This window comes from Micromesistius poutassou (assembly GCF_964030765.1).
Source record: "Micromesistius poutassou genome assembly, chromosome: 7".
Classification (NCBI taxonomy): domain Eukaryota; kingdom Metazoa; phylum Chordata; class Actinopteri; order Gadiformes; family Gadidae; genus Micromesistius; species Micromesistius poutassou.
In genome coordinates this window covers 18,359,998-18,371,276 of record NC_140277.1, presented here as the reverse complement: position 1 = coordinate 18,371,276, position 11,279 = coordinate 18,359,998, and the positions used below count along the sequence as shown (strand labels likewise).

Below are 11,279 nucleotides of genomic sequence, written 5' to 3'. Positions count from 1 at the left end.
GTCACTCTTCAAGGAGACACAGCTGGGTCCAGGGGAGTCTGCTCTCTGCTGCTGCTCTGGGCTTCAACACACACACACACACACACACACACACACACACACACACACACACACACACACACACACACACACACACACACACACACACACACACACACACAGATCAGGGGAACATCACTATTAAGAACACTCTGATTATTAGATGTCCAGAGTAGAGTCAGACATCAAGTGGTCTGTTTCATCGTCTGTTTGAAACTCCTACCTCTCCTCTCTGGAGGGGCGTCCATCTTTAAGGTCAGGAGGATGATTCATAGAGTCGTCACTCTTCATGGAGACACAGCTGGAGGAGTCTGAGGAGTCTGCTCTCTGCTGCTGCTCTGGGCTTCAACACAACACACACACACACACACACACACACACACACACACACACACACACACACACACACACACACACACACACACACACACACAGCTTTTACTCAGACTAATGATGGTGTCATGATGTATCACTGCTGAGCTCTGAGATGGACAACAGTCACAGACAGTGAGAGATCCTCTTCTTACCTCCCAGCTTTGCTCTGGCGGCCATGTTCCCCAGACCGAGTGGTCTTAGAGGTAGGACCCCCCTCCTCTCTCTCCTCTCTCTCCTCATCCATAGTAGACTGGAGACCTGGACACAAACACAACTACATATTGTTCCTCTGGTCATTCAGCATTTGGTTATTCCCTGCTTTTATAGAACCTGCTTATCAGTGGTGGACTCAGACAGTTTGAAGGGCAGGGGCGAAAAAATAAAAAGGGCGCATTCTGCACAACATGGGGCCCCACCAGCGCGCAAAAAGCTATGAGGCATCATGTACGATGAAATAGTCCTCGCCCTCATTAAGATTAGCACTACGTTATTATGAGGAGATCCAGATCAAAGTAATTAATGACATGGTACTGACAATTAAAATGATAACCACACCTCTATGATAAAACCACACAGGGAACTATAAAACCTTTACAATGTTTATTCCACACACACCTTCATTAAGTAAAACACAGAGGGAACTACTAACATTTGTTTCACAACCACACACCCAGGCGTGACAATGTCCATGAGAAAGCTATGATTTGGGAGCAGTCGGAGCTTAGTAGTGGAAACGCGCCACTAGAGGGTGCTCAATATGTTTTTCCACGTGTAAAGGGCAGCCAATAAGGCCCTTCCTCTCGTTGTCACCCCTGTAGAGGGCACTTTAGCAACACTTCTTCAACCATGGAGGCACCGGACGGGCAGAAGGGCACTAGCATGGCCCTCATTAAGGCACGTTGCTCTAGAGGGCACATCATCATCACTTATTGTATGAAGGGGCACCTAGAGAGCACCCAATCATTTTTTGCACGTGTAAAGGGCAGCCAATAAGGCCCTTCCTCTCGTTTTCGTCACTCTTGAGGGCACTTTAGCGTGCTTTTTCAACCACTGAGGCACGAGGGGGGGTGGTCGCCCCCCCTGCCCCCCCCCTGAGTCCGCCACTGCTGCTTATTGCCGCTCATTGCTGTTCATTGCTGCTCTCAGTCTCTACGAGGGGAAAGACGTGGAGCCGCTGCCCAGTGTTTACTACAAACCACTGATAACTTTATCACTCACACAGAACGTCTCAGGGCTTCAAGTGCGTCTGCAGGGGAACCAGAAGACAGACACGCTCACTATGAGGAAATCATCCTCTGAGGTTTTCTGTGCTGTTGAACCAGTCTGACTGACGACCTTAAACGGACCTCATGACGTTTAGACCACACCCACATCCCCAGATCTGGCCCTCTTCCTCACGCACAATGACAATACTGACAATAATGACAATAATACAATTCGAATGATTGTTACAATAACAATAATGATTCTAATAATACTAATATTACAATAATAATCATTAAAATAACAATAATAATTATACCATAATAATAATCGTCATAATAATAAGTAATAATAAGAACAAGAAGATATCATATTTTTAAAACACAATAATAAAATCTTGATGATAATCATATTAGTCCAAGTGATAATATAACGATGCAAACGGTAAATAGAATTCGTATGCCAATAAACTTACACAAACCAACTCATTTACAATGTGAGAAGTGTACATAAGTGCACAAAAGCAATACAATTTTAAATTGTGTATGTTTTCAGAACTATAACTTAACCTATGAATTATGATATGACGGAGCGTGGTGACTACAGTACCTCGTCTTCTCCCTGCTGCGATGAAGAGCTCAGCACCAAACCGTCCAACACAACAACAAGGAAAGGATGACGTTGTGAACCAACCAGTTGGACCAGTTCCCCTCCCAGTTTAAACTCCTGTCAGACTAACCTCTTATAGGCTGCTGTTCCATAACTTCACTCAGTGATGAAGAATAACCACTTTATTAAAATAGGAACGATGGACAGAGCTGTGATGTCTAGAAGCTCAGAGAAATACAAAGAGACACTTGATGGTTCAAACAGCAGGTAGAGACACTCTGATGCATCGCCTCACACGTCCTCCTCAGTTACAGAAAATAAATACCAGGAATTCATGAACACTTTACCATACATTAATGAAACATTCATTAACATTAGTGAATGCAGTAATAACCAGTATTATACACTATCAGCATGGGAAACTTAATACGGTTAACATGTGTATTTAGTTCACAGGGACACTATTAGTAAACATGAACACCATTATGAAATGATTACTATTCATTAACTGTTAATGCTTAATGATTACTATTCATTAACTGTTAATGCTTATGACTGCATTAACTAATGTAAATTCATGGTTAATGTTTTATTATTAAGGTATTTAATGTATTAATGTACCTTATTGTAAAGTGTTCCCATGATTTCCATGAAGAGATAAATGTAGATAATGTAGAGAATAGAAACACGTGACCTAGAGAAGGCCTCTCCTGTGCTCCAGGTGATCAGTACAATCTCACAAAGATCAAATCCTCACCACACGTCTTCTTCCTCATACCAAACCTGTGGCGGCCGCGCCTCCATTCATACCATCACTCTGTTGATCTCAAACACAGCGAGACGGTGGCTGACCTTCACTTTAATGGGTTTTCATTGGAAAAGCATTTTAAACACAGGTTAAAACAGTACAGGTTTATACCGGGTTAGATCTCAGCTTCTTCACTGTTTCTGCTCAATAAGAGTAAGAAAGGAAAAGACTGGACATAAACGAAGATAAATGTAATAAATAAGTGATAATGTTGAATGTTCATATCCGGTCTGCTCTGGTAGGGGTGAAGTTCCACTGATTATTAACTGAATGTATTCAATAATGTGATAAAGGGTCCATAGTCGGTTTCTCCCTGATGAAGATGTGTCTCATGGTGTCAGTCGGTCGTTAGGGCGGTTCCAGCAGCAGCTATTTCCTGGTGAGGCCTTCTCCTGACTGGCAGCCAAACTCATTGACATAACACATACCTCCTCTCGTTAGGAACGGTTTGGTTGGCATCAAGAGGTGCCAGTAACACGCCCTCTTGTGATGTCACAGTCTCCTCACCCCTACAAGATGTTTTGTAGCTGTTGAGAGACGGTGACATCACAAGAGGGCGTGTCATTGAAGGATGTACCTCCTCTAGGTGGCACAACCTACAACCTAAGATGAATATTGATGAGGGGACAGCCGGAGATTATCCAATCATGTTGGTTTAAATCCCTGATCCAATCCAAAAAGGCTCAAATCCGTCACGTGACCGCAGGGAAGGTAACTTAAATTGTTATGTATATTAAACTAACGTTAGTAAAACGCATTTCTCTGATAGGGTTATGGTTAGGGTTACGGTTAGTTCAGACAGTTCCTCAAGAAATACGTAAGTGGTGATTTAATGACAAAAACGTCCACCAGGTGTCTCAATTGAGTCGAATTATAAGAATTAAATAAGTTTAGTAACATTTAAGTTACTCCAGGGCTGTAAGAATTACGTAAGTGTTCCGTAAGAACGATGAAACCCTAGTAGTAATTACATAATTTTCAGTAAATGTTCCTTCCAATGTTCCTTCCAATGAACAGTGAAGTGGAGTCAGTGGCGGATTTAGAAAATTGGGGGCCCAAGGCGAAGATATGTATGGGGCCCACCTCATCCGATCTTTAAAATAGAAGGGAGGAAAAAAATGTACCGACTGAATGGTGGATAGGCAGGTAAAGCTAATCTACACAGAAGTAAAGGTTGGAGATGAGAAAAAAAATCTTCCCCTTTAAACCCTGCATACACTTCTTTACTCCAAAATGAAGATGGCGATCAGAGAACATACAAAGTGTAGCAGTACACAAACTACAGATAACACCTGTCTTTGCCAAAATGCCAGGAAAACCAGCACTGTTTATTATTTTTTTAATCAAATCAATATCAACATAACAGCAAGACAAGTAGTTATGGTAACCCCCCACAAATAGTCATACTTAGTAAATATTTCCAAGAGGAATAATTGACTTTGTATGCGTGAGGTTGCAATTGGCATTGCACTTGAGATTGAACATTTCAAACAAAGCTATATATATATTTACGAAAAAAAGAAATAAGAAAGAGAGGATAGATTTTTCTCCACATCACACGCTTCTGACAGTCCTACTTATTGACGTCTTCTCACAGGTCTTCACCTAGCGCCACTTCACAGCTGGCTGCTGCATGTTCAACGCTTTGGACGTTGTTGTTCCTGTCTGTATCCCCAACAGTAGCCTTAAAAAAAGTGTCATCTTTGGCAGCGTTGCCAAATACTTATAGAGGGGAAGTGAGGGTATAGGGAAGAGGGGAGGTTAGGGTATAGGGAAGGGTGGAGGATAGGGGAGGTGAGGGTATAGGGTAGGGGGAGGTTAGGGTAGAGGGGAGGTGAGGGGAGGGGGGAGGTTAGGGTATAGGGAGCGGGGAGGATAGGGGAGGGGGGAGGTTAGGGTATAGGTAAGGGTGGAGGAGATAGGGGAGGGGGGAGGTTAGGGTAGAGGGAAGAGGTTAGGGTAGAGGGGAGGGGGGGGAGGATAGAGGTGAGGTTATAGGGGAGGGGGAGGTAAGGGTATGGGAGAGGTTAGGGTATAGGGACGGTAAGGGTATAGTTGAGGGGGGAGGTTAGGAGAGGGGGAGGATAGGAGAGGGGGAGGATAGGGTATAGGGGAAAGGGAGGTTAGGGTATAGGGGAAAGGGAGGTTAGGGTAGGAAGGAGGATAGGGGAGGGAGGTGAGGGGAAGGATAGGGAATAGGGGAGGTTAATTGGGAGCAGGGAGGTCAGGGTATAGGGGAGGGGGGAGGATAGGGGAGGGAGGTTAGGATAGAGGGGAGGTGAGGGTATAGGGAAGGGGGAGGTTAGGGGAGGGGGGAGATTAGGGTAGAGGGGAGGTGAGGTTATAGGGTATGGGGGAGGGTATAGGGGAGGGGGGAGGATAGGGGAGGGAGGTTAGGATAGAGGGGAGGTGAGGGGATAGGATAGACACACAAACATGTTTGAAATTATTTTATATCATAAAACAACATCAGTATACATTTCAACATCTGTGCGCACAGTGAAACAATTCTGGGATGTGATTCAAAAACCATCAGTTCATCGTGAGACCATCTGACCCTAACTCTGTCCCTAACACTGAACCATAAGGAACCAGGAACCCTTGAAGGAACCAGGAACCCTCGAAGGAACAAGGAACCCTTGAGAAACAAGGAACCCTTGACAACCTGTGACTTAAGTCACGTCCTGCGAGGTAGACGTTGAATCCGAAGTCTCCATCGTCCAGCTCTGATGAGGCGCCGTCGGTGGGTCACTGAAATGTTGGAGGAAAAACACAAATCGTTAGCCTTGTAGCATAATCTATGTTGTTAGCCATAGGCCAACGATGTCCATTACGCTATGAAGCTACCGATGACGATTACGCTATGAGGCTAATGATATCAATTATGCTATTATGCTACAATATCAATTATACTATGAGGCTAACGATCTAGATAACACTATGAGGTTAACGATATTGATTATGCTTTGAGGCTAACGATATGATTATGCTATGAGGCTAATGAAATCAATTATGCTATGAGGCTAATGAAATCAATTATGCTATGAGGCTAACGATATGATATGCTATGAGGCTAATGAAATCAATTGTGCTATTATGCTACAATATCAATTATACTATGAGGCTAACTATACAGATAACGCTGTGAGGTAAACGATATCCATTATGCTATGAAGCTAACAATATCAATTATGCCAGGAGGCCAACAATGTTGATAACGCTATGGGACTACCGATGTAGATTATGCTGTGGGGCTACCGTTGTCGATTACCTTATGAGGCCTATGAGGCTTATATCCATTATGCTAAAAGGCTAACGATATCCATTATGCTAAAAGGCTAACGATATAAATGATGCCATTAGGCTAACAATGTTGATTATGCTTTGAGGCTACTGATATTGATTATGCTATGAGGTTAATGAAATCAATTATGCTATTATGCTACAATCTCAATTATACTATGAGGCTAACAATATAGATAACGCTATGAGGTAAACGATATCCATTATGCTATGACGCTAACAATATAAATTATGCTAGGAGGCTAACGATGTCCAGCTATGAGGCTAACGATGTCCAGCTATGAGGCTAACGATGTCCAGCTAGGAGGCTAACGATGTCCAGCTAGGAGGCTAACCACATTCTGGGTCTCCCTCCAGATAGGTGGCTCCTCCATCAGCTCTCCTCAGCCCAGGGTTCCTGATCATTTTGTCCATGATTTTTTTAATTAATACAATGTGTGTTGAAATTGTAAATAATTATACTTAAAGAAAATACTTTTGAGAATTCTAAACTGTTAGTATTTTTTATTCTTTGGACACCTCGTTTAAATAATTCAGAATCAAAGCGCTGTCTTGAATGTAGAAGATAGACTAGAAGATTAATTTCATATTTTAAACTTCAACATGCACACTTGAGAATTTGTAATTCAGGACTATAGTAAAACATTATGTGAATTGAACAGCATAGCTCTGGTGGTGAAACGATGTAAAAAAACTGTTAACCTTCCAAAGACTTGAGCAGTCCCATCGTAGTCCTCGTCTCGCTCCTGGTGGGTCGTCAGCTTCATCTGTTCACAATACAAACACATTAAAAGGGTGATGTTACGTCACCAGGTGTGAGTGTGACCAGCTGTTATGTTTTAGTTGTGTTTTAGTGTCCACCTAGATGTACGCTGGATAAACTACAGTAGTAGCAGCAGCTGATGTGACCTTAATTACCTCAAATCACAGCTTTGGCTAAAATTGACAGAATGAAAAATCTGAAGGAAAAATTAATTAACACCCTCTACGATCGTTAATTAAAAGGATCAAATAATTAAAAAGAACCTCCAGGTGTCAAGTGCTTGGTGATGGTTACCCTCCGTTCTCCGGTCCAGCCTGGTGCCCCATTCCTGGTCCAGGGGGATCTGGATACCCTCTGCTCCCCAGCCTCCGGTCCAGCCTGGTACCCCATGCCTGAACGAGAGGGATATGGTCCAGGGGGGGAATCTGGTTAGCTGCTGGTCCCCAGCTCCTACAGTCCACCCTGGTGCCCCAGGCATGCTCTAGTGGATCTAGTTACCTTACAGTCCACCCTGGGGCCCCAGGCCTGCTCTAGTGGATCTAGTTACCCTACAGTCCACCCTGGGGCCCCAGGCCTGCTCTAGTGGATCTAGTTACCCTACAGTCCACCCTGGTGCCCCAGGCCTGCTCTAGGGGATCTAGTTACCTTACAGTCCACCCTGGTGCCCCAGGCCTGCTCTAGTGGATCTAGTTACCTTACAGTTCACCCTGGTGCCCCTTACCTGGTCCAGTGGGATCAGGTCTATATCCTCCGGTCTCCCATTCCTGGTCCAGGGGGATCTGGATACCCACTGGTCCCCAGCCTCCGGTCTAGCCTGGTACCCCGTGCCTGGTCCAGGGAGATCAAGTTAGCCGCTGGTCCCCAGCCTCTAGTAGTCTACCCTGGTGCCCCAGGCCTGGTCTAGGGGATCTAGTTACCCTACAGTCTAATTAAGTGCGAGAAAAGCACTATACAAATCCAATGTTGTATTATTATTATTATTATTATTATTGCCCCATACCTGGTCCAGCGGGATCTGGTCTCTGGTCTCCCATGCCTGGTCTAGGGGATCTGGTCACCTGCTGGTCCTCAGCCTCTGGTCCACCCTGGTCCTGGAGATCCTGTGAAGTCAGACAGCATCTTTATAGACCCATGCACATAGCGGTCTTCAATCTAACTACCAACCCCCCCGCAGAACCCCCTTACCTTGAGCTGGAACGACGATGGAGATCTTGGGGTGCTTTGGTCGTCTCGTTGCAAAATACAGCCAACAGACTTACCTTGAGCAGATCTAGTAGTTTGTTGCTGTTGGTTCATGTACAAATAATTGACCATACATTTCATATCCCCCCCATTTAGCAAATAATTCCCACCCATAAACAATGCTGACAACAGTACAAAATAACAAACTGTTCTCATGCCTTTTGTCTACTTCCTTACTACTCTCTGAAACATTGCATGCACATCGCATGAGTGTTGCCTTACTGATCAGGGTGTGATCTGAGTGACCAGAGATGCATGCTGGGATACTGTGCCATCTGACGCCTACAGTTCTGAAGACGTTCCCCCTCAGGAGAAACCAAGTTTTCAAAAGGCTGTCGTGACATCAGTTACATGACCTGGAACGTCCGTCAAGACCGTGACAGGGACTCCCCAAGGAGAAACGCCAACAGGTAGACTGTGAGGCTCCCCCTCTCGGCGACTAGAATACAACCCAGCTCTTACAGGAGAGAATCATGGAGCACATTTCAACGTTCCTCTTCATAGACCTTGAAGCCCCAGTGAGGCTTTCTTCACCTCCACTTCTGAAGAAGAGCACAACTGCAGCTCGACAGGGACGCTAGTTGGGATGTTTCCAAGATGGTTTCCGATTCAAGGGGGACCCATCTCCCAGGTCCAACTAGCCTCGTCTTTACAATTCAGCCAGAGAAAGAAAAGACTTGGATCTCAGGGCAGGAGTACAGGAGAACCAGAGGGCTTGCCAGCAGTCCATGTTGAGGTTAGGTAGGGAAGCCACGTCGCAGACTGGTTCATCTTTCATCGTCAGTCAGTTGGTTGGTTTCTCATCAGATTCTGTCCATTCGGAATGCCGTTAGTCCATCATCCATTGTACCAAGTCGCCATTGTCGCTTCCCATTGTTTGCATGATTCAGTCACACTGCAGTCCAAGCTACATGACAATCAAGTCATCCTGTCCAGTGTGTAGAAGGGTCAAATTGAGATCCAGATGCTAGATCGCTCCAGGCTCTTGCTGTATTCAACACCCACTTTGTTATCCTCTTTGATTTAGGCCACAGACTTGAGTCATCCAGAAACGTCCGACCAAAATACACTCAAGGGTGTTTCAGGAAGAGTAGCGTCCTGCTATAGCTGAAAATTTAAATGTTAATGTAATACAAGCCAAGTAGAAGTAGAAAGATTGCCCCTCACACATGTAGTGCCCAGTACCAGGTTAAAGAATGCCCCTCTCACACAGAGTGCCCCTTGCCAGGGCAACGATTGCCCCTCTCACACTGAGTGCCCCTTGCCAGGGCAACGATTGCCCCTCTCACACATAGTGCCCCATGCCAGGGCAACGATTGCCCCTCTCACACATAGTGCCCCGTGTCATGGCAACGATTGCCCCTCTCACACATAGTGCCCCGTGTCAGGGCAACGATTGCCCCTCTCACACATAGTGCCCCTTGCCAGGGCAACGATTGCCCCTCTCACACATAGTGCCCCATGCCAGGGCAACGATTGCCCCTCTCACACATAGTGCCCCGTGTCATGGCAACGATTGCCCCTCTCACACAGTGCCCCATGCCAGGGCAACGATTGCCCCTCTCACACAGTGCCCCATGCCAGGGCAACGATTGCCCCTCTCACACATAGTGCCCCATGCCAGGGCAACGATTGCCCCTCACATGAAGTATTGCCCCATGCAATGCAAAGATCGCCCGTCTCACACTTAGTGCCCCATGCCAGGTTAAAGATTGCCCCGTACCAGGTTAAAGATAACCCCCCTTTATTTTCAGTTATTAGATTGTGCATTATACACAAAGGATTACAATACTGAAAGGAATACAAAGCCAAACAAGGTACTGTAAAATAAGCCATAATACCTACCTGAGGTGTCAGATTCAAATTGTGTCCAAAATTCTCAGAACTATTTCCGGTATCGTCCGACGTTGGTGATTGATGGAGCGCAAGGTGTCTCCAAAACATAAACAAGGTTGACTCCCGTCCCTGAATGGACGTCTGACAGAACAGTGGTTTCCTGAGTGAGTATCCTTCAGATGCAAACTGATGAGGCAGAGGACAGGCCCAGGGTTGGATAGGAGTAGCGAGAAGGACCGCCTAGTGTTGGGTTTGTAGGTCTTTGAGAGAGGAGAGACCAGTGGTGGGTTTGTAGGTCTTTCAGAGAGAGGTGAGACCAGTGGAGGTTTTGACAGACCTGCGGTGGGTTTGTAGGTCTTTGAGAGAGGAGACACCAGTGGTGGGTTTGACGGATTGAACAGTGGAGGTTTTGATGGAGAGACCAGTGGAGGGTTTATAGGTCCTTGAGAGAGGAGAGACCAGTAGTGGGTTTGACATTGAGACCAGTGGTGGGTTTGACGGATTGACCAGTGGAGGTTTTGACGGAGAGACCAGTTGTGGCATTGTAGGTCTTTGAGAGAGGAGAGACCAGCGCTGGGTTTATAGGTCTTTGAGAGAGGAGAGACCAGTGATGGGTTTGACAGAGACCAGCGCTGGGTTTGTAGGTCTTTGAGAGAGACCAGTGGAGGGTTTGTAGGTTTTTGAGAGGAGAGACCAGTGGTTGGTTTGACTGAGAGACCAGTGGTGGGTTTGACGGAGACCAGCGGTGGGTTTGTAGGTCCTTGAGAGAGGAGAGACCAGTGGAGGATTAGACGGAGAGACCAGTGGAGGGTTTGACTGAGAGACCAGTGGAGGGTTTGACTGAGAGACCAGTGGAGGGTTTGACTGAGAGACCAGTGGAGGGTTTGACTGAGAGACCAGTGGAGGGTTTGACTGAGAGACCAGTGGAGGGTTTGACTGAGAGACCAGTGGAGGGTTTGACTGAGAGACCAGTGGTGGGTTTGACGGAGACCAGCCGTGGGTTTGTAGGTCTTTGAGAGAGGAGAGACCAGCGGTTTAACGGAGAGACCAGTGGAGGGTTTGTAGGTCTTTGAGAGGAGAGATCAGCAGTGGGTTTGTAGG

General features: G+C 45.9%; 1 protein-coding gene across 6 annotated transcripts; it reads right to left on the bottom strand.

Moving 5' to 3' along the window:
• Positions 1-437: 437 nt before the first annotated feature.
• On the bottom strand, positions 438-10,459 carry LOC311350719 (uncharacterized protein). Of its 6 annotated transcripts, none has more exons than XM_084470785.1 (6): positions 8,286-10,459; positions 8,101-8,200; positions 7,395-7,492; positions 7,040-7,104; positions 5,700-5,785; positions 438-672 (listed from the first exon to the last, which is right to left on the bottom strand). In XM_084470785.1, exons 1-5 carry the CDS (start codon positions 8,496-8,498, stop codon positions 5,707-5,709), a joined length of 555 nt encoding a protein of 184 aa, XP_084326911.1. In that variant the 5' UTR covers positions 8,499-10,459; the 3' UTR covers positions 438-672; positions 5,700-5,706. The 6 variants fall into 6 exon arrangements, 5 of the variants coding, with proteins under 5 accessions (XP_084326911.1, XP_084326912.1, XP_084326914.1 ...); XM_084470786.1 differs by lacking the exon at positions 438-672 and adding an exon at positions 7,822-7,928 and having other exon boundaries at positions 4,349-5,785; XR_014636674.1 differs by lacking the exon at positions 438-672 and adding an exon at positions 7,822-7,928 and having other exon boundaries at positions 4,349-5,785; positions 7,364-7,492; positions 8,101-10,459.
• Positions 10,460-11,279: the final 820 nt, after the last annotated feature.

Excerpts from the sequence above, each read along its gene's own strand:
- LOC311350719 (XM_084470785.1), bottom strand. The coding sequence starts at position 8,498 with ATGAGAACAGTTTGTTATTTTGTACTGTTGTCAGCATTGTTTATGGGT. Across the intron at positions 8,201-8,285 it reads CATCGTCGTTCCAGCTCAAG|GATCTCCAGGACCAGGGTGG; the intron begins GTAAGGGGGTTC and ends CTGACTTCACAG. Across the intron at positions 7,105-7,394 it reads GCTGGACCGGAGAACGGAGG|ATGAAGCTGACGACCCACCA; the intron begins GTAACCATCACC and ends TATTGTGAACAG.